We start from the raw sequence: 23,916 nt of genomic DNA on the forward strand, positions 1-23,916 counted from the left end.
TTGTCACTGTGGGAAAGGAATATAAAACTGAAAATCATTCTCTAAAATTTTTTTTTTTTTTTTTTTTTTAATGTCAGTGGTTAGAAGGGCTAGTGGCATTTTGTTAGTTTTAGCAAACCACATTATGTTGCGTGTTTGTTTCGCATTGCCCCCTATAGCTTTACCTGGAATGAACAACGCTTGCTCTTCCTCTCCAACTATAGATCCTATCACATCATTAAGCCTATTCACCAAAAGCTTGCTCAGCAGTTTCACATTCAGATTTAAAAGGGAAATTGTCTACGACGCCTCCTTGCCCTGCAACTGCCTTGAGCGGGACGGGGCTTTTCTCGGAACCCGGAAAGGGTTATTCCGAGGAGCTCAGAGGGGAGTCCAACTCTGCAAGGATATCTGCAGCTACAGGAGAGATGGAGGTGAGCCTGGGCAAGATCTGGCTGAAGTTATTGGAAATAGAAAAAACCCTGAGACAATCTTCGGATGAGGTAAAGACTTTGAATTTGAATGTACAGGAGGTGAAAGGCTCCCTAGACATGGCAAAACAAGATTTTTCTTCTAAGATTGAGGCCTTAGAGAGAGAGACAAAGCAAACTGAGGATTTTAAAATGGCTGTGGTAAAAGATAATATGGAAATCAGAAGAAAACTGGAACAAGTAGAGAATTTTAATAGGAGATTAAATCTCCGAATATTGAATTTTCCTAGAATATTGGGAGAAGCACCAAAAGATATGTTCCAGAGATATCTAAAAGAAAACTTAAATTTTCCCCAAGAAGTTTTTCCCCCTTTGAATAAGATTTATTACATACCAAGTACGATGAAAAAAGTTGGAACAGAGAACTCTATAGACTTACAAAATGTCACAGCCATTTTGGAGCAAACAATTGAAGAATCACCTGAAAGGGGGACGTTGATAATTTCCTTTGTATTCCAACAGGATTTAAATGTAGTAATGCGTCTTTACTTTAAATCAACTAACCGTGTTTTTGCTGGCCAAAAGATTTGGCTTTATCCGGATGTGACTAAATCTACACAAGAAAAACGAAAAAAGTTTCTCTCCATGAGGTCAAAAGTATTGGAATTGGGAGGTTCTTTCCTCCTGGCTTATCCCTGTAAATGTGTCATCAGGTTAAATCAAGTCAAATACATATATTATATGCCTGATCAGCTTCAGACTTTCCTAGACAATAAACAACGATAGAGTTGAGATATATATGGGACTAACGGAACCAAAATTTTTCATTTATATGTTATGATTGTGTTATCTTCACTAATTCCTACCCCCCCATTATTGGGGTCTAAGGAAGCCAATATTTTGTCTTTGTTTAGGACAATTTGCTTGATTATTATTTCCTCTGTACTAATTACTTAAAGGCTGTATTACACTTTTGCAGTATGATAATTTCTGTAATAAGTATATAAAAATTAATAAAAATTATGAAACAAAAGGGAAATTGGATAGTAGGACCACCGAGATGTGGGGTCCTTCCCTGCTTTAGGCAAGACTCTGATTCCTGCTTCTAACATGGAGGGAGGCAGTTGTAGGATAGAATTAAAAATATCTACCAGAATAGGGGCTAGATAACTTGCAAATCTTTTATAAAAATTAGAGGAGAAACCATCTAGTCCTGTGGGCTTTCCAGGTTTTAAGATGGCAATAGGTTCCTTGACATCTTGAAGTATCTGCTTTTCAAGAACTGCAATTTGGTCTCTGCTTAGGGGAGATAAGCTAATTCCAGATATCGATGAGTGTGAATAGGGTAAGGGGTGACCTCAGAGGAGTAGCTTCTGATAAAATTAAAGAAAGCAGTGACACAATTTTGTAGGATCTCAATTTAGATCCTTTCAGTGCTGAAACATGTATTTGCAACCTTTTAACTTTAAATTGGTATGCCAGAAGCTTATTTGCTTTATTGCCTTCCTCGAAAATTGCTCTTGTACTAAGTTGCATCTCATGGTGGATTTTATCTGCCCACAGGGCTTGCAATTGTTCTCTAAGGGATGCTAACTTGGCCTTCACTTTATGTGATGATGTACTATAGAGGCTCCATTCACAATGGGCTATTTCTTGCCTCAAGTTCAGATCTTGCTGCTGTTTTTGTTTCTTGAGCTTTGAGGCCCATTTAATAAGGTGACCCCTAGGATATGCTTTGAACCTGTCCCACACTGCCCCCATGGAAGTCTCCTGAGGCTTATTATGTAGAAAATATTTAGGGATTACATTGTTGAGGTCCGCCACAACCTCCTCGTTGTCAAGCAAGCTCTCATTAAGTTTCCAAAATGGCAAGGGTCTCTTACTGGATCTTAATGTGTAAGACACAAATACAGGAGCATGGTCTGACCAAACTATTGCCTCTATTCCCATCTTCTGAACTCCTGACTTGAGTAATTTATCTGAACAGGTAATCAGTCATCTGATATGAATCATGGGGAGAGGAATAGAATATGTTTTTGAGTGGTACAGGGATGTAAGAAGCTCCAAGTATCTATTAGGCTCATGAGGGTCACAAAGGATTTCAAAGCCATCCTATCTTGTCTATGATTTGACCTGTGTGGCAAGGCAGGCTTAACCTATGGACAAGGTGAGGCTCTTGTGCAAGGGCACCCGAGAACAAAGGGTGCCAAATACCTGAGCCTGCCCTATAGGTTAAGCTGGCTCAGAGCTTACCTACTACTACTACTACTTAACATTTCTAGAGCGCAGCGTTGTGGGTGCAGGGAATAAGAACAGCCGGGAACGCCGTCCGTCTCAGACCACCTTATCCCATCTACCTTTTAAAGGCAAATTTTCCCTCCCAAACACAGCATTTCACCTAACTCTACCCACATTAGCTCCGGTGTCGTGTTCTGCTCTGTCCCTCCTTTGACATAACTTCCTGTTGTGGGGTGCAGCAGAGGGAAGATGTAGGGGCTGATGCGGTAATGTTAGGTGAAACACTGTCGGTATTGAAGAGGGGGAAATTGCTGAGTAGTCCCGGGGGGGGGGGGGGGGGGGGGCAGGGTCCCTTGAGCCAGCCCTGTGCAGTTTTATCCAAGGAGAGGAATAGAGTGACATTAAAGTTCCCACCTATTATCCAGTGCCCTACTGTCAATGAGTAGAAAGATGAGAAGGAAGAACCTTGTGACCCAGGAAGTTCTATTAGCTTCTTAATCATATATAGAATAAAAACTGCTTAAACTGAGAAAACAAGCAATTTGCTAAATAGTGAGTGATAGCGCTAAGAGGTAAACGCATGAAAGTGAGAAATAGATCCGGTGTTTGCCATTGATCACAAAACTGCTTAACCGTGCTACTTAAACTTCCAGTAGATGGTGTTCAGGAACAAATAGCACCATGGCCTTCAAGAGAACACTTGAGCAGAGTTGCAAAACTCCGCCGATTCGTAAACAGAAGAAGGCCCAAGTGACAATACAGGCAATCATTTGATGGTACGCTGGTCTTTGCGGAGTTTCTTCTGTTGTGACCGAAGCCTGCCCTTGCTGGATGGACTCTTTGGCGAGTAGACATTTTAGTTAGTCATGAGTCATTCCTCTGGTTCTCACCATCCTAGAGATCTGAGCGCCTTCAGGGGCGGTCGTAGTGGCTGAAAAGAGCTTCATGTTCATTATAAATTGTAGTCCAAAGGGAAAAGTCCAGTGGTATTTCATTTGCTCATCTCGGAGCTTCTGTGTAACATCCCCCACATTGCTCAGGCACCAATGCCTACACAACATAGTTGGAGAGATATCATCAAAAATTGCTATATTGTATGTCTCCCAGATACGTATAATCACGTTTTCAGGCAACTAGGAGGATGGATTCTTTCAAGGTAGAGTTATGGTAACAAATGACAATATCTTACCACAGAACTTTTGTGCATATGCACTTGGCATGTTCCCACTTTTGGTTTAATAGCACTGTGCATAAAATTTGTATATGATTTGCTTTGAGTATCGATTTTTGCTATTTTTCACATTACTGTTGCGTTATTGAGCCATCTGTGTACAGGTTTAGTGCTTGGCTTTGAGCATCAGCCCCTGAGATAGAGAAGTGTTAACTATGCTGTCCCGTTTTATACTCTGGATGCTGGCATCCAAGTTTTCGGTGCCCATAAGACAGGGAATTTCCAGCATTTCTTAAAGCACTTTTCTAAACTGGGTAGCACTTCTGTGGCCAAGCTTCAAAGCGATTTCTGCAGGCAAAAAGCATTTTACCTGCACTAATTAGCTGTCTGAAAATGCCCAAACTTAGTGTGGTTAAATATAGATATACTGCAGACTTTCAGGTACATGAGAGGTTTAGGTTCAGTGGAGGAAAAGTACACATGTAGATGCATTTTAAAGTGTGTGCCTGTACTTTGCCAGTACAAATCGCAAGTGCAAATGACTTGCTGATACTTTGTACCTTTAGACCAAAAACAAGCAAGCAGAAGGGCCCCCTTAACAACAAAGCACAAATAACAAAAAGAAGAACAAAGAAGGGGGTAGACCAATGTGGTTCCAAAACAGCTGATTTATTAAAAAAAGACTCGGTGCAGATCTACGTTTCGGCGCCACATGTGCCTGCCTCGGGCATTCAGCAAATTATCTCAGCCACAGATGATGATTTTAAATGTAAGGGAGTCCAATAATGCAGCATTCTCGATTTTAGCACTTCGTTTGCTAGCGGTTTGGATGCTGCATTATTGGACTCCTTAGTCCTTACATTTACAATTATCTGTGGCTGAGATAATTTGCTTGACTCCTGAGACAGGCACATGTGAGTCCCCCCCCCCCCTTTTTTTTTTTTTTTAAATCAGCTGTTTTCTACTCCCTTATTTGTTCTTTCACTTTGAAAATTGGTTCAAAGCCAACGGATAAAAGATACATGCGATCTTTGTCACAGTGCAGTTTGAAAATCACACTCTGCATTTTTGCTGTTACCTAATCACAGTTGAATAAAGTAGTGCACACTAGTGATAGTGACCTGGCTGATGTCATTCATCGGCAATGTCACGGATTGCTTGACCCCCCCCCCCCCCTTAGGTTTCAATCACTATGCCTCCTTTCTCCCTCATACTTACCTTTTGCAGCTATTAGATGGGACCTCTATAAATTGCTGATGCTTGTAGTGAATATGCTAGAGGAGTTCTATCAGTTTAGGACTGCGTGTTGCAACTAGCACCTGATAGATGGAGGTACAGGAAAATATCTGCCGTGGAAAACACATGTTAAGCTTGCATTTTCACAAAGAAAGTATCCATGATATGTTTGTGAGCTTGGGTTCAAGTTAGTCAAACTTGAGGCGGTTAGAGCGACAGGCAGGGAAGCCAGGTTTCAAATCCTGCTGCTCTCACTGATGCGGCTTGTCACCTTGGGCAAGTTGCTTCAGGTACAGCTTTAAAATGTCAGCTCTCAGGGGAAGGGAAATAACTTGGGTTCCTAAATATGTAACTTTTGGTTTTGGAAAAAGTGCAAAGGATTACTTTGCTTGGAGCATTACTGCTTTGTGTCATTTATCAACTTTCAACGTCACAGTGATATCAGCACATCGTGGTCTGCCTCTGATAGGCATTCAGTGCTGACACTCGGAGTGTAGCAGAGGAGCTGTCAAGAACACCCCTCCTGAGGGAAGCACACTGGTAGCCTTCTCATACCATGTCACCTACAAGTTCCTTCTTCTTGTCTTTAAAATTCAGCCTGGGAGCGAACTTTCCTTTCTCGCTTGTCTCTTACATAGTAACATAGTAGATGACGGCAGAAAAAGACCTGCACGGTCCATCCAGTCTGCCCAACAAGATAAATTCATATGTGCTACTTTTTATTTGTACCTGTCCTCTTCAGGGCACAGACCGTATAAGTCTGGCCAGCACTATCCCCGCCTCCCAACCACCAGCCCCCGCCTCCCACCACCAGCTCGGGTGGATGTGAAGCGACTGTTCACGCTATCCAAAAATACTAGGACTAGAGGGCATGAGTTGAAGCTACAGTGTGGTAAATTTAAAACGAATCGGAGAAAATTTTTCTTCACCCAACGTGTAATTAGACTCTGGAATTCGTTGCCGGAGAACGTGGTACGGGCGGTTAGCGTGACGGAGTTTAAAAAGGGGTTAGATAGATTCCTAAAGGACAAGTCCATAGACCGCTATTAAATGGACTTGGAAAAATTCTGCATTTTTAGGTATAACTTGTCTGGAATGTTTTTACGTTTGGGGAGCGTGCCAGGTGCCCTTGACCTGGATTGGCCACTGTCGGTGACAGGATGCTGGGCTAGATGGACCTTTGGTCTTTCCCAGTATGGCACTACTTATGTACTTATGTACTTATGACCGTATAAGTCTGCCCAGCACTATCCCCGCTTCCCAACTACCAGTCCCACCTCCCACCACCAGCTCTGGCACAGACCGTATAAGTCTGCTCAGCACTATCTCTGCCTTCCAAGCACCAGCCCCGCCTCCCACCACCGGCTCTGGCACAGACCGTATAAGTCTGCCCAGCACTATCCACGCCTCCCACCACCGGCTCTGCCACCTAAACTCGGCTAAGCTCCCAAGGATACATTCCTTCTGAACAGGATTCCTTTATGTTTATCCCACGCATGTTTGAATTCTGTTACCGTTTTCATCTCCACCACCTCTTAACCCCTTACTGTCCTTCTAGAACACTAGGGTCCCCGCACCTTGTTGTTTTCTCCTTTCATAATATTGCTCACTCCTCCATCAGACGTACTGTCTTCTCGGTTCAGGGGCCAGAACTTGGAAACCAACTGCCGAGCCATCTCAGAGTACAATCCTCATTGCATCAGTTCATATCTGACCTGAGAACCTTTGTTTTTACTGAGGCGTATTTCTGAGACCACTTGTTTTGGGTCATGAACTCGGAGAGTACAACTGTCCTACTGCCCTGCTGTGTTTCCCTCTCCCCGCTCTCAGTATTGTAGTTCTTCCCTTCTTTGCATTCATGTCTTTGTTTTACTTCTCTCCTCTCTGTTTTAGTTTGTAAACTGCCCTGACATTTTTATAATGGGTGGGATAGTAAACCACTTAAACTTGAAACCTGAACATCCAGAAAACAGCTACTTTACCTATCTGAGGCTTGTCACTCAGTACCAGGCTTTTGAGTGTCCCCCACGAGAAGCAGCAGTGCAGAACCATGCTCCTGTATGGGCGTCTTACACTTTAGCATCCAGTGAGATTTGTGTCCTGCTTCTAATCTATCTCCCTTCCACCTTCCCTGGAACCTTTTAGCTTCTATTACAGATGGCTGTGTTTTGCCTGAGCTGTACTGGTTTGAGTTGTGTCTTTTTATGCTGTTTGTCTACAGCTGTCCTACTTTGTAATATGTTGATGTCCAGCACTGCCTAAATCTAGGTGGCTATCTAATAACAAATACCAAATGGGGACAGCTTTAGTCATGCCCTGCACCCATTTTATGTAAATGCTGCCTCATTTAGTACCAGGTACATACACACTGCAACACCCTGTTGCTTTTCCAACTGGGCAAAGAGTAGAATCCGCCCTACAGCTCTCGGATAACTACCTCATTTGCCTCCAGTGGGATCTGTATCCTTCCCTCACTTCCAAAACAGTAGAGGACAGTTCAAGCTTTAGAGCCATTTTCACTATTAATGTTTTGTTAAGGGGCTATTAATTTTAAAACATAAAAATTCATCCTCTTACATGAGGAAAAAACCTTCAATACTGGAAGACTGGCTTCGCTTTCCTTGGGTTTTATCTCACTAGGTTCCTGCTTTCATGGGAAACAAGCAGGAGCAGGCACTCTGTTGAAGGGAAGGTGGGAGTGAACTGCTTGAGTTGTAGCAGTGATAGAAGAGCAGCAGCTTGCTGTGATTTTGTGGCACAGAACAAATTCTGCTACAGTTGCTGTGCAGTCATGGCAAAGTTGAAAGACTTAATCATAATCAAAAATGTTTGTGCTTAAATTGGTGACCCTGACCAGTAAAATTACTAGAAATGCGTGAAAGATTTGTCTGTAATCATCATTTTGAAGTCAGCAAGGAAATTAATATTTGAGTGGAAAATGAAATTAGTTGAGCTGTAATAAATAGCATTTGGTTGTTTATGAATATGATTTTTAGCACTTTGTGGTGTGCTCATGCCATGCTCATTACTGGGGGAGAAGGATGGTACATTTTAGGAGAGGAGGATGTGTTTTTCCTGTGCTCTCTGCTTCCCTAACTCTCAGCTCTTTGCTTTTCTCACAGGTATGGTGCTGGTGCGCAGTGAGAATGGCCAGCTGTTAATGATCCCTCAGCAGACTTTAGCTCAGATGCAGGCACAGGCACAATCTCAGACCAGCATGGCTCCACGGCCTGCCACGCCAACCAGCGCTTCTCCTGTACACATCTCAACGGTGCAGGTCAGCTTCCCCTGCAGAAAGACTAATAGGACCTCTTCCAGTGCAGACCCCAGCTTTCAGACTGGGATGGATTGGGGATAGGGAAGGGTTTTGAGAGTGAGGTACAGTGACACCCTCGTTTTGAGATTCTGTGAATTTTATATTTTGTTTACTTTGTCCTAATCCATTTGCTAGTCATTAAAATTGTGTTCAAACGAAACTGTAACTCAAACTGGCTCCCTTTCCTCCTTTTTTGGTTACCATTTTGATTCTCTGGAAAGAAAGGATGGGATAAAAATGCTTATTACTTATATATATATTGTCCAGAAAAAACAGGTCCCTTACATAGTTTCAAAATACTTTGCAATTGTTTAAAAATTTAGTATGACCTTTGAAAATACGTTAGTATAATGTTTTTGTTTCTTAGTTAATTTATCATTTTTTTTCAAAATGTCCTCCTTCAATCTTGACACATTCACAAAGTCTTTGACGCCACTGAGCTGTTGGCTCAATGAATTCTGGAGTTTTATTAAGAACTCAACTGTTTTGCAAGCTTGATGCATTGGAGCTCTATTCTTTGTATTCAGAAATGTCTCTATTCCTTGTCATCAAGCAGATGAAGCCATTACGTATGGGTTATGTCCATCAACCAGCAGGGGAGATAGAGAGCACTCAAACTTTCACAGTGCCCTCTTGGCCAGCTAGCTCCACTGCCTCTTCAGTTTTCTCTATCTATTTCTGCTGCAGTAGGGCATTTTTGGGTTATTTGGAAAACTGTTGGGGGTCCCATTTTTTTCCGGACACCATGTATATCTGTTTCCTATTGCGTGTACTTTATGTTGGTGACTTCTGCCTTGAAATGAATTATTTTAATAGCATAAAAGTCAAAGTAATACTTGGATTATGTTTTTCATTGATAATTTATTTGCAGGCTTCTGGTGCACCTATAATTGCACGACAGGTGGCACCAACGATAATTAAGCAGGTGTCTCAGGCACAGACGACAGTACAGCGGCCCCCTGTAGTACAGGTGAGTGCATGTCATGTGTACATGGTAACACCACAAGATACAGAACAGCAAGGACAGACTCCAGCCAAATCGGGGTGTCTTTTTTTTTTTTTGTTCCCCCTATGAGACAATGAAACCTAGAAATGGAGCCATGCAAAAAGACAATAGACAAAATTCAACAGGCATGCATAGGGTAGTTGCATCAATATGCTGAAGATTTGTGTGAGCAATTTTGGGAATTTCATAGCCAAATCTTTACTTTTTAAAATCCTCTCCCATTGAAGAAGAGGTTAAATTTCAGGTATTTCTGAGATGCAGTTTATGGACAGATCTGGTTGGTTTGAATACCTAGCCCAGTTAACTGGATATTTGTGTCCTGCTAAAGTTATTTGGATATATTCAGCAGCATGTTGACCTGGATAAATTAACTTCATCACTCACAGTGCTACAGAAAATGGACCTTTGTAACAGAGGAAGGGAGATTGAATTCAGTTATATTAATTTGATATACTGCCTTTCATATGTATAAAAACATGCTTTCCAAAATATCAATATAGAATTAATTTAAATTGGCATTTACATTCCACATAATCCTAGTGAGGTCAAAGGTGATTACATTCATTTTCAACACGCTACAGTGAGTTATTTCATTTTATAGCCCTCTAAAGCTAACTGACAGTTCTTAGCAGATAGCAATCTGATAAATCAATTACAGTTTATCAAACAACCAGCATATGTCTGCTGCAGATTATATTTCAATATCCATGATCACGAATCTTCCCCCTCCCCAAGCAAGCAGCCAGTTCTTGTTGTTTTTTTATCATTCAAAAGGATATTTCTGAAATAGCCTGGATGTAAGCTTTTTCCTAAATAAAGTGGAGGAGTGGCCTAGTGGTTAGGGTGGTGGACTTTGGTCCTGGGGAACTGAGGAACTGAGTTCGATTCCCACTTCAGGCACAGGCAGCTCCTTGTGACTCTGGGCAAGTCACATAACCCTCCATTGCCCCATGTAAGCCGCATTGAGCCTGCCATGAGTGGGAAAGCGCGGGGTACAAATGTAACAAAAATAAAATAAATAAATCTCCTCTGAGCTCTGTGGGTAGGTTATTGCAGAGGTTAGGCACCTTATCCTTCAGTGTGTCCCTTCCCTAGTCATCTTCAGTCTACAATAATGTACTGAGGGGTGTTTTAATAATCTTGTTAGAATAAATCTCTACCAAATCTGCAGATATGGAAGAGTCATCCCGTTTAGTAATTTAAAAACTGTTAACATTACTTAATAACTGCCCTAGCCTACAGTGGTAGGTATTGTAGTTGAATTAGGAATGGAGTCACTCTTTCTCAACTCTTTCCCAAATTTTTCCTTTAAAGATCATTTTAGCTGTGGTCATTTGCAATACTTGAATTTTTGTTATTTTTATTTTTCTTTATTCGAGGCCTAGATCAACAAGTGGGCTAACCCATTTTTCACACCTGAGGTAGTTAGCCCAGTTGTCCATGTGGCCAATAGTGATAGCGCCTGTTCAGTCATGGGCTAAAATCTGTGAAATTTGTTGTCTTTTAGCTTAGTCCACTTGTCCATAGGTAAATATTGATTTCTGATGCATTAGATCCAAAAAGCCACAAATTGACAAAATTGAGGGCTAGTCCTCATGTGTTGTAAGACCATCCGAATAATGATAATCCAAAATGGAATGAAGTTACTGCTTGGATCAACAATCTAAGATCCTTCTGCATCAAATATCGTTCATCGTTTATTTATTTACTATACCATTACTTCTTACATTGCAAATCAGAATGGTTTACATCTTTAAAATATAAATGACATATAATAGTATCTTTAACATACAAATAACATACAACAATATTCTAACATAAAAGAAATGCATTTGTAATAGGACAGCTCTAACAGAAACGTCCATACCAAAGAAAACAAAACCAATTACATATATCACTCATACATATCATATCAAATAATGTTGCTACCTTAAAATAGTATATATTCCCTGTTCAAATAAACCACATTTCATTTCATGAGTGGTTGTCTCTAATAAATGACACTCGATTTCTCTTTATAAACAGCAAACACCTTCCTTAGTACAGTTGTCACCTGTATTTCTATGGTTAGGGTTGAACCGCGAATGATCCCAAGGTTTATCACACTTAACAGAAAGATTCTAGAAAGAAACCATGTAAAAAGTAACAAATAGAAACAAGACACAGGGATAACAAAACACGTTTGGAAAAAGTTAAGCAAGTCTTGTGGCAGCACAATGGGCAGTTATTGAGGCAGACTGGCTGCTCCATGTGGCCCTTTTCTTCCAGCATCTTCTTTGTTACTCTTTCATTGGTTAGTGAGAGAAATTGTATAACTAACTGACCCCTGTGGTTTCCAGTGTTTTGGTACTTATTGTTTCCCTGAAACACTTCATGATGTTTACTATGATGTTTACTAATGAATCCAGGTTCTGTTAGCTGCTGGAGCTCCTCTTTTTGTGGCATTTTCTGCCATCCAGTGCCGCTTGTTAGTACTGCAAGAACAGTTTGTAAAACTTTGAACAATTTTTTTTTTGTATCAGTAGAGACTTTTTTTTCTGTATTCTGTAACCTCCCTCTTCCCCCCCCCCCCACCCCCACCCAATCACTGTTGTTTGCCACCTTGATTGTAAACTAGTCAGGGTAGGAAAACTGTAATTGTCTGTGCCGCTTTTTCTGTTCCTCGTGAAACATGTCTGCTTCTGTCTTCTGATATCCAGTATTTTGTAATAAAGCAAATCAGTGCAGTAACTCAAACTTTCCGTTCTTTCTTGTTTGTGTCCTCTGCAGTCTCAGATTGTTCTGGGTAGTACAGCACAAACAACGGCACTGGGAACACCATCAGTGGTACAAACTGGAACTCAACAGAGACCTGTGCAAGGAGCAACGACACACTCCACTGCTGCCACAGTAAGATCACGTTTGCCTTGTCAATCTCCCTAATCTACCATCACTGCTGCCCTCTCAAGTCCCCCATGCTGCTCATTTCTTGTGTATTTGCTACAGTAAGTCCGGAGCATTGGTGTATAGCATCATATGTCTAAAACTTGACTTTATGAAAGCAGGATTCTAATTAAATGTGGCACAAGTGTGTATGTGGAGGAAAAAGCCTCGAAAGTATCAAAAACTTTCAAACTTAGCTTTAATGTCCTTTGGTAATCTTTGGTCTCAGTGTCTCTCTATAAACGTTGTCTGTGATCTACGGCGGCCAGCGTTTCAAATTCCTTCTGTGCCAGGATCACAGATTGCTGGCCAGATTGAGTGGAGAGCACTTGGTCTGTGATCCTGGCGCAGAAGGAATTCGAAACGCTGGCTGCCGTAGATCACAGACAAAGTTTATAGAAAGACACTGAGACCAAAGATTACCAAAGGACATTAAAGCTAAGTTTGAAAGTTTTTGATACTTTTATTCTTGAAATTAAACACCTGGAGGTTTTTTCAGCTGATGATGAGGAAGTCCAACTCCGACTAAAGTATCTGTTAGTATACAAGTATACAAGAGGAGTTTCTCGAGGCTTTTTCCTCCACATACACACTTGTGCCACATTTAATTAGAACCCTGCTTTCATTTTGATTATTCAATTTAACTTGTACAGTGGTTCAATCCCGATTACAATTTTTTAAAACTTGACTTTACCCATAATGTCAGGATAGTGGATATACTGGGGTAGGTGTTGTGTTTCATTTAGGTTTTTATTTGATAGTAATAAAGGGTTAGGTCAGGAATTCAGGTAGTTGCCGTATTTTCATGCATATAGGGGTAAATTCTATAAGTGGCACTTAAAAATCAGTGCTAAACTTTGATGCGCCAATTGCTATTCCATAAAGGGTATGCATCCGTTATAGACTAGTGCTTAGGGCATAAACCGGTAATTACGCCTGCTAAAATCTGGTATAAATGTTGGTGCCTAAATTAGGTGCGGTTCGGCTGAATTCTGCATTTACACGCATAAAATTTTGGAACGCCCACCCCCCCCCTCCAAATTTACGTGCAGATCATTATAGAATATGATCTGCATGTAAAGCCTAATTAAGGTAATTAATGGCAATAATTGGTTAACAGCCAATTATTGGCACTGATTGGCTTGTTAAGCAGTTAAGTAGTGTGCACAGAATTGGCTACGTGTGCTGATTTGCGCAGACAACTTTAGTTGCCATTTATAGAATCCGGGGATAACGTGTGTGTGAGGGTGCGCTAAACAGGTGTATTTTTACTAAGATGCACTAATTGCAAAATTAGCGCATTTGGTTTTTAAGGCTTTTTCTTTTTAGGATTTTTGCAGGTTTCATGCACTAAAAATGCCTGCAAGAACCCAAAAAGAAAAACCCTTAAAAACAAATGTGTTAGTTTGACAATTAGCGTGTCTTAGAAAAATAAACAGGTATACTGTGCATTATGCCACTTTATTTTTACATAGACTCACAATTTGCGCGTGTTATGTGTGCGGGTGTGTTATTTGTAGCCAGGAAATGCTGAAGGTTTTATTAAGTTAGAGTAGGAAAGGAAAGGTTTCGAATAGTGATTTTGTTTGTGAATCGCTTTGTTTTCATTAACATGTAGATGTATAAATGAGTGAGTTTCTTACAGGTCACTGAACTTGAAACAGATCTCTGAAGGGATGTCTTCATATTTTATGGGGCAGTTTTCAAAATTGTCCACAGAGGGCAAAGTCAATGAGTTTTTTTACTCTCAAGCTTTGCACCAGGCATCCTACAGAAAGTACACCTGTATTTTCACTTTGAAACTTGCTGTGGGAGAAAGCACCCATGAATGTTTGCACCTCCTTTTTCTGCAAGAGCTTTTTCAGTGGCACATAGCTGGCATAGATTTGAAAATGCAATCTGTTCATGTTCTTTCCCTCCCTTTCCTACCCCTTGGCACACCGCCTCTCAATGTAGCTGAAATTATGTACTGTAGAACAACTCAAACATTTAAGAGGGCAGTTTTCAGACAGCTAGTCCACAAGGGTAAATCATGCTAAAAGGGTACGTTTTAAAAGTCATTTTCAAAGGTAAAACAGTGTTTTATGTGCAGAAATAGGTGTTTATATGCATATCAGGAAGGTGGTTTTGTAGAACGCTGAGCAGAGGTGTTCCCAGGGCTGGGGAGGAATTAGCATTTATGCACGTAAAGCATCTGCACATATGCTCAAAATAAACTGGGAAATTTGTGCCTGTCGAAGAGCATAAATTCCCTGGGGTAATTTTCAAAGGGGAGGGACCTGCATATTTTTGGTTGTGAAACTTTGCCAGTACTTGGACAGGGAAAAGTACACACATACTATTTAGGCATAGAGAGGGTTGTAAAATTGTGCCCCCCCCCCACCCAAGTGTTTCTATCAGTATTGTTATTTTCACTGAGCCTCCCTGGTTACTTTTTTTTGTAGGTACTTCAGTCCTTTCACATGCCAGGCCAGTGTGTCCCTTATGATACATGTTTATGTTTTTGTTTATTGAGGAGCTTGATATACTGCCTTTCACTGCAAATCAAAGTGGTGCACAATAGAAAAATAAGAGGAACAGGAAAGGAACGCCAAATTTAATAGGACAGAGCAGGGCACAGTGGGCTTGCATTGAGGCAGACTGGCTGCTCCATATAGGACAGAGCTATGGTCTCTGGGGCCCCTTCAAACTATCAGTTGCCCCCCCCCCCCTTCCAGCATCTTTTTCTCTCTTCCCCGCCCCCCCTTTTTCAGCCCAGCACCTTAAAAGGTGAAGAACAAAAGGTTTTTTTTGTTTTTGTTTTTTTTTTACTCGACAGCTTTTTAATGTATTTGAAAGCTTCCCATATGTAAATATAAATATCATGAAATAAAATTGAATATCATTAAAACTGCTTAAACATTTTTGTAGCTGGTGGAAACAGCACTAATAAAGTTTGTATTTGGTGCTCCTTTTTCTACACTGTTCTATACAACACAGTAATATACGGCCAAATTTCAGTGAGGATATCCTTTTTATTGATGGGTTCATCTTAACTGTTGTTGTAATCTGCATTGGGAAGCCTGGTGTTATAAAGATTGGAAGTAAAATTAAACTCTCCTTTCATTGGAGCACATGGAATGACATCTTCACCTCATCTCTTTTGTACAAATGGATTATTCTGTTTTTTTGTACAAATGGATTATTCTGTTTTGAGCATGTTTCAGGGACAAGTGGTTTTCAGAAGTCAAAATAATAAAAATAAATATTTTCTTTCATGCAGATCTCTCATTTGCTTAAACATAACTAAGTGGGCTATAAGCCCCTAATGCAGTCCATTGGTTTTCTTATGTTTTATCCTTGAGATGACTTATACTCTGCCAACCCCCACCGCTGCTGCAGTAATGCTGCCATCCCCCTCCTGCATACTACAATCCCCCTCCCAAGAAGACCCTTTTCCGCTTTGCTCTTCTGTGCTGCAGGCGGTGCCACCGGGTTTTCAAAATGGCTGCTGAGACTTCAGCGGAAATCTTGGCAGCCATTTTTAAAATACAGTGGCAGCGCCCACGTCACAGAAGAGCAAAGCGGAGATGGAGGAGCAGCAGAGGGCAGGAAGGAGTGGGATTTTTTCCTGCAGTCGCAGAGGGCACTAAGCTACCAGGGCAGCCTTCAAGGATCAAGGTAGGTCTTCTTGGGAGGGCTGTAGTATAGCACAGGGTAAGCATGGTAGTTTCTGGTGCCCCTCTGCCATGCATACCCTGCTTACCGTGTTCTGCTGGCCCAGGGACAGAGGAAATGAAAGATTGTGCCATCTGTGTAGGAACAGTGAGCAATATACTCTAACTCTGCCACACCTCAGAACAAAGTTCCCCCAGTCGCAAGAAAGTTTGCATCAGCCAGACAGTAGCATCTTGCACTGACCTCAAATCCATCTAGCCTATCTCAGCTGTACTTTTTGAAGAGGATGGGGTCTTTGGAGTACCAGAGCCATTTCTTGAAACAATTTTTGTTCTTCATGAGAATGCCCAGAGTAAAAAGTGTGTGCTCTTTTAAACAGGAAACCATGGAAAATGTGAAGAAGTGCAAGAACTTTCTATCAACGTTAATCAAACTGGCTTCCTCTGGTAAACAGTCCTCGGAGACTGCAGCTAATGTGAAAGAACTTGTGCAGAACTTGCTGGTAAGAAATAGCACCAGCCACCAGGTTTGTGGCATGCTCATCTTTCTGGGTCAGTTCTGTATTTTGGAAGAGATTTGGGCCCATTCACGTGTAAGTGGATTTCTCTCAATGGTAAGAGTAATGCTGATAAACAGAAGCAGGTTACTATGGGGCTCATTTTCAAAGCACTAAGACTTACAGATTTCCATAGGTTACCATGTTACTTTGTAAGACTTTGAAAATATGCCTCATTGTGTTAGAATAGATTAGGTAAATTAGACATTTTAGGACAAAAGTTGACTAACCTCATGAATCATGGCAGGGAGTGCTGTTCTGCATAGAAATTCAAGTTTAGACCACTTGTTTGTCATGAAACACCAAGCATGTGATTTTTTTTAAAATTTAAATCTTACTTTGAACTAATTTTACCATTTGTACTTTGTGTGGCTGCTGCTTACAGATATCTGGATAAGTTAGTTAGATAATTTGGCTGAAAATACACTTAAAAATATCTGCCAGTATGCTGGCCTAAACTTAACTGGATAAGCCACTTGTTGAAATTATGACTGACTTAATATTTGTGTGGTTCTGCTTAGATAATTTATCAGGATAGTGTCTGAGTAATCATCAGTATTCACGCAAGTTTAAGTCCTGTACTTCTGATCCCTTTCTTTTCAGATCGTATAATGTTCACCCAGATATCAAGATGTCCATCTAAAAGTTATTAAAAAAAAACTCCCACTCCTCTTTACTTTATTTCTTATTAGTAGCATTCCCAAACCGAGTTCAGCTCGACTTACTTTAAGAGATCAAGTACATTGATACGTTTTAGACTCGACACATTTCAAAAAGAAAAACATTGTTACATTTTAGGGTCATAACGGTTGTCGTTGGGGGGGTATTGGGGTGCTGTACACATTATCCCTCATTCCCTAACACATATTTTCTGAATAGTTGAGTCTTCAACTGTTTATGGAAAATTCCGTACTCTGATATTGATCTTATTGTCACTGGTTTATCGATCCACCATTTTGCCGATAGATAGGATAAAGTTGTTACTGTCTTAAATCTGACACCTTTTCTTGATGGAAATACTAGGTCCAAAAGATTTCCTTTCTATTTTTTTTTTTTTTTTTTGTTACATTTGTAGCCTGCGCTTTCCCACTCATGGCAGGCTCAATGCGGCTTACATGGGGACAACGGAGGGTTAAGTGACTTGCCCAGAGTCACAAGGAGCTGCCTGTACCTGAAGTGGGAATCGAACTCAGTTCCTCAGTTCCCCAGGACCAAAGTCCACCACCCTAACCACTAGGCCACTCCTCCACTTTCATTCTCCTCAGTCTCTTTTCGGGTAGTAGTATCCAACGGTTTGGATATTTTGGTATTTTGCCACATTCAAATGAGTGTATCATGGTGCAGAGTTTAAAAATCCCCCTCACTTCAAACGGTAGCCAGTGTAATGTGATGTACAAGTGAGTTACTCTCTCGTGTTTTGATTTAGAAAAGATCAGGCTAGCTGCAATATTCTGTACTGCCTGTATCTTTTTTTCTAATTAATGTTGCAGAGCCTACATATAATACGTTGTAATAATCGATTTGTGCAAGAGTGAGATTGTACAAATAGTTAAAATTGTCTCAGCTTAATCAAGGACGTAGTCTCCTGAGGATTTTATTTTATTTTTTTTTAGTCCACTGAAGGCTTTCTTTGAACCATTTGCTGACATTGTTTATCCAAAGTTAGGTATCTGTCAAACGTTATCCCTTATCTCTAGTATTTTCAGTTCTTTTTCAATTTTCAGTGGTATTCCATTGAATTGTAGTTGTATGTATGACACATCCATGGTATGTGGTGTGATTACTAAAATCTTTGTTTTGCTACAATTCAGTTTAAAGTAGATATGATGCCCATTTGTCAACCAGTCAGACCATTCTTGACCAATATGTTAACATAATCTCTGTCTTTATGAAAGGGAAAATACAGTATTATGTCGTCTGTGTAGGAGAAGCAGTTAATTCCATTCCTCTTCGGGGGGCGTGTTAAAATGGCGGCCGTGAGTGTTTGCTAACGGTCCAAATTTTAGCTGCTGGCGTTTCTTTATTGTTTTCCTAATGCCACATACCAAAAGAAAGGGGCTGGTGAAAGTCCGACTGCCATCAGACAGAACCTCTTCCCCGTTCCAGCAGACGCTGGACCGATATGCAACACCCCGTTCTCTTACCGGAGTGGAGATCCCCGCTGAAGGGACCGATAAAGGAGAATCGGCCCTCTTGGGGAACGAAACATCTCTGTCTCCTCCGACTCCTAACCCTCCACCACGTCCCGCGTATTCAGGAGGCTAGGCGGGAAGCATAACAGATTCGGAAGTCGATGCTGTCTTAGCTTCCGCTGGCAGGGCCTCTAATCCAAACGCGGAGGAGAAGAAAATGGAAGCAAAGACTGCTCCCGTGGTGATCACTTTGGAGTCCATTTGGGGAGCCCTGCAATGTTTAACTACTGTGACTACTTCTACTGCTCAAGATATGACTCAATTGGTTAACAAGGTAGATATTTTGACGGCTTCAATAGACGAAATAAAAAAGGAAACAACGCAGCAAGTTACACAAATACAACTTGAGGTAAACACTTTAAATTCCTCTACTAATGCTATTATATCAGATGTGACATTGATTCGTAGAAAGTTGGAGCAAATTGAAAATCATAATCGCCGTTTAAATCTTAGAATTCTAAATTTCCCGATGGTTCCAGGTCTCAACCCGATGGAGCTCTTTAAAAATATTTAATGGAGATCGTACGTTTTCCTGAAGCAGCATTTCCCCCTTTGAATAAAATTTACTACTTGCCTTTACCTAAGCGAAATCGAGAAGAACAGGGGGACCCCCTGGCATATGATACAAACTCAGCAACATGATCAGACTTTAAATGATATTTCTGCCTTGCTAGAAGATTCGTTAAATGAAGTTACTCTGAGACAACGTTAATGGCTTCCTTCGTATTTGAGCAGGACTTAAATTCTGTATTAAAGTTGTACTTCAAAAATTCTACTAAAACTTTTTGTGGACACAGAATTTGGATTTATCCAGATGTCATAAAATCTACTCAGGATAGAAGGAGGAAATTTTTGGCTCTTCGAGAAGAAACAAATTCAATAGGAGCTAAGTTTCTACTAACATTTCCCTGCAAATGTATAATAAGATATCTGGACAATAAATATATTTTTTGGGAGCCGGAACAACTTAAAGCTTTCTTAGATTTAAAAAGAGCACCCAGTGGACCCAAGAAGTGAGAGAAGTTGGAAAATATAAAATGAGAGAATTAAACGGTCAGGCCAGTTACTGATAATTAGTTATTTGTGATAGTTCCTATTTTTTTAGGTTCTCCTTAACCTTTTGGAATACGCTCCCTATGTATCTTCCTTAGATTTATGGTTCTAATTAAGAGATGTACAAATCTTGTATTGATATTCATTTGATACTTTTTCCTCTTTGTGTTTCAATTTGCAAGTGAATTTTGTGTAACTTGTAAAGCATAAATAAAAATATAATAAAAAAAAAAATTCCATTCCTCTCCATATAGAAACCTGGGTGGACATCAGGACATTGAATAGGATTGGTGATAGGGGGATCCCTGTGGCACCCCAGTGTGTGCTGTCAAATGTATTGACAGGGTTCTGCCCCATTTCACACTGTAAGATCTGAGGGTGAGAAACCTCTTATCTGTTCCAAAACTGTGCCATTAATTCCTAGGGATTCTAAGATTTCCAGGAGTATCTTATGGTCTACTGTATCAAAAGCACTTTAGAGGTCAAATTGCATCAGTGCTATTTGATGGCCAGTACTTACAATTTTTCTGCATTCGTAAACCAAGGTACCTAGCAGTGTTTCTGTACTGTAGTTTTTTCTGAAAGCAGATTGGTTTTGATGTAATAGATTGTAGTGTTCCAGAAATTTTGTTAATTGTTCTGCGATTATACCTTGTAAGATTTTGACATGTAATGGGTATTGAAGCTACCGGTCTATAGTTGATGATAACATCTCCTAGGTCTCCTTTCTGATTTTTTGGGATGGGAAAAGTATTATTTTGACAAGTTGTCTTGGAAAAGAGCCTGTATTTAAGGATAAGTACATAAGTATTGCCATACTAGGACAGACCAAAGGTCCATCAAGCCCAGCATCCTGTTTCCAACAGTGGCCAATTCAGGTCACAAATACCTGGCAAGATCCCAAAAAAGTACAAAACATTTTATGCTGCTTATCCCAGAAATAAGCAGTGGAGTTTCCCCAAGTCTATTTTAATAATTGTCTATGGACCTTTCCTTTAGGAAGCCAGCCAAACCTTTTTTAAACCCTGCTATGCTAACTGCCTTTACCACAGTTTCTGGCAACGAATTCCAGAGTTTAATTACACGTTGAGTGAAGAAACATTTTCTCAAATTTGTTTTAAATGTACTGCTTTGTAGCTTCATTGAATACCCCCTAGTCCTAGTATTTTTGGAAAGAGTAAGCAGACTCTTCACATCTACCCTTTCCACTCCACTCATTATTTTATAGAACTCTATCATATCTCCCCTCAGCCATCTTTTCTCCAAGCTGAAGAGCCCTAGCTGCTCTAGCCTTTCCTCATAGGGAAGTTGTCCCATCCCCTTTATTATTTTCGTCGACCTTCTCTGCACCTTTTATCCATGTCATTCCTAGAGCAAGATAACTTTCTGAGGAGGTTTTCAGTAAATAGACTGGACAGTTATCTAATTCGCATTGGGACTTTGAGTATTTTAGCATTAAATTCTTGAATACCTTTGTCTCAATAGGTGAAAAGTATGACCAGTTTCTATCTAATGCACATTCTTTTTTTTTTTTTGTCTTATGACCTCTCCACTGGAGATAAATTCTTTGTAATCATTGAGATTTATTGCCTTCCTTTTTACTGTGTTTCTTACATTTTTGATTTTGTCCTCAGTGTTTCACTAAACAGTTTGCAGTGGGTAGTTTGATTGTTGTTTCTATTAATTCTTCTTGACTCATTAGGTGTTCCATTATCTGATATAGTTTTTTTTATATCTGGTCTACCTTTCCCTATTTTTTCAGAAAAGTACTCTTTGGCTACTTTTATTTTGAAATTTGTATACATTTACCATTTTTCTCCAGTCCTCTCTAGCTGTTTTACTGTGGAGTTTCCGCCATATTCTCTTCAGTTTCCTACAGGATTGTTTCAGTTTTAGTAAGCTTTCATTAAACTAATGTTCCTTACTCCTTTTTGTGACCTTATTCAGTTTTTTAGGGGCTATTTCATTTAGTGTTGACTCTATAAAGCTGTTCCACTGGGTGGTGGCTATTTGATAATCTGATTATTTCAGATTTTCTTCCACTTTGGACCAGAAGACTTCATTATCAATTTTTTGTGTACTTCTCTTCATTTCTATTTGGTTATCTTATTTTTTTTCCTAAGGGGGCTTCTTGCCAATATACTACTACATGTGATTGGTATGGTCAGACCAAATTAGGGGCAACTATCTATATTTGAGTCTCAGAATCTGTACTTCATGCTCAAAGTCTAGTTGGTGGCCTAGTTGATATGTTCCTTGGGCTGGAATTATCTTCATGTTTATATTTTAAAGTCCTTGGTGTTTTTGCATTCCCATCATCTAAATGAAGATTTATGTCACCTACAGTTAATTGCGCTCTGGGTTTTAGACTTTGAATCATCGTAAGTTCATAGAATTCTCCTTGTGGCTTCTTTCTACTTCCCTGGAAGGCAGTAGCTGTAATACAGTAAATTATAAGCTACCTAGTAGTGAAGTGTCTCTGCTCTTGTGTGATAATAATTCTGAGCAGGATGACTGATAACTCACCTCAATCTGAACGTTAAAACTTTTATACATTATTGCCACCCCGCCACCTCTTTTAGATGCATGAAATACATGTGTTATTTTATATCCTCCTGGTAAGAGGTCTTGTAGAACTGGATCCTCTCTTGATTGTAACCATGTTCCTGTCACAAACACCAATCCGGGTTGTTCAAGTTCCAGCCAATCCCCCACTACTATGGCCTTGTTGACCAAGGATCTTGCATTGAAGTAGTAGCAGGGAACTGCTATTTATTTTTTTTCCCTCGTGCCCTTTTTTTTAACGTTGGTCCTCTTCTATCTTTATTTGATAACTTAACCTCTATTGGACTGTTGTATTTCTTCAAGTTGGGTGATAGAAAGCTTATACTTCTAACATTCTCTCTCACAATTCTGCCATAATGGCAGACTCCAAAATTTAATTTCATAAATCCTTTTTAATATTGACTTCTATATATTTTTAAAATAAACTTGCAAGGGGCGTGTCAAGATGGTGACCTGAGTCTCGCTAGCTTACCGGGTTCAGGTGTTCTCTGGCGTTTCCTCTCTGCATTTCTTCTTCTCGATGCCTCATACCAAGAGAAAGGGGATGGTTAAAGGCAAACTGTCACTGGCCAGAACCTCTTCTCCAGTCCAGCAGACACTAGACCGGTACGCGACGAGTCGCCCACTGATTACCGGGGTAGCGAGCCCTGCTCAGAGCGCTGACTGAAGAGCGTCGGCCCTCTTGGGGTCGGAAACAACTCTATTGTCCCTGGAACTGAATCCACCACCATGTCCTGTGATGGCCCAGCTGAAGCGAAATCTGTTAACAGCAGGATCCGGGTTGGCGGTGCAGCGCCCAAATTCGCAGAGAAAGTAAATCAGGAGTTTGGAACTCCCGTGGTGGCCACATTGGAGTCCATTTGGAAGGCAATTCAAGATTTAACTGAAGCGGTAACAAAATCAGTACAAGATACCTCTTCTCTTGAGTAAGATGGACAATTTAACTGTATCTTTGGAAAGTGTTAAACAGGACTTAGCTAACCAAGTTTTACAGACACATCAGTGGTCAATAATTTAAAATCCACAATGGAAGTTTTGGTAAAAGATAAGACTTTGATCCATCGAAAAATAGAGCAAATTGAAAGCTATAATAAACGTTTGAATCTTCGTGTATTGAATTTTCCCAGAACTACAGGTATAACTCCGATGGATTTCTTCAAGAAATACCTGGTTGAAATTTTGACATTTCCTTCTTCAGCTGTTCCTCCTCTTAATAAGATTTGCTATCTTCCAATATCTTCTCAAACAGGAGTACAGCCTGTGGGTTCTGGAAATTTAGCTCAGATACATGAAATTGAACTTGGAATTCAAGATCTTTCTGTATTACTGGAGGATTCTTTGATGTTTCTAATCGAGGGACATTAATTGGCTCATTTGTATTTGAACAAGATCTTAATGCCGTAATGAGACTATATTTCAAGAATTCTCATATACCATTTTTTGGCCATAGAGTATGGATCTATCCGGATGTGACAAAGGCCACGCAGGACAGAAGGAAGTTGTTTTTGGCTCTTAGAGAGGAGATGAGGGCTTTGGGTGCATCATTTTTACTTGCATATCCATGTAAATGTCTAATCCGCTATTTGGGTATTAA

The 23,916-nt window shown here is 40.3% G+C and overlaps 1 protein-coding gene across 1 annotated transcript in view; it reads left to right on the forward strand.

Annotated features, from left to right (window-relative positions):
- The window catches only part of TAF4 (TATA-box binding protein associated factor 4), a 157,150-nt gene that overhangs the window by 83,077 nt on the left and 50,157 nt on the right, over window positions 1-23,916 (forward strand). Inside the window, exons 3-6 of the mRNA XM_030213018.1 lie at window positions 8,178-8,332; window positions 9,243-9,341; window positions 12,147-12,266; window positions 16,336-16,458. Of these exons, the coding sequence (XP_030068878.1) occupies window positions 8,178-8,332; window positions 9,243-9,341; window positions 12,147-12,266; window positions 16,336-16,458 (497 nt within the window). The remainder of the gene's footprint in view (window positions 1-8,177; window positions 8,333-9,242; window positions 9,342-12,146; window positions 12,267-16,335; window positions 16,459-23,916) is intronic.

This window comes from Microcaecilia unicolor, chromosome 8 (assembly GCF_901765095.1).
Source record: "Microcaecilia unicolor chromosome 8, aMicUni1.1, whole genome shotgun sequence".
Lineage (NCBI taxonomy): Eukaryota > Metazoa > Chordata > Amphibia > Gymnophiona > Siphonopidae > Microcaecilia > Microcaecilia unicolor.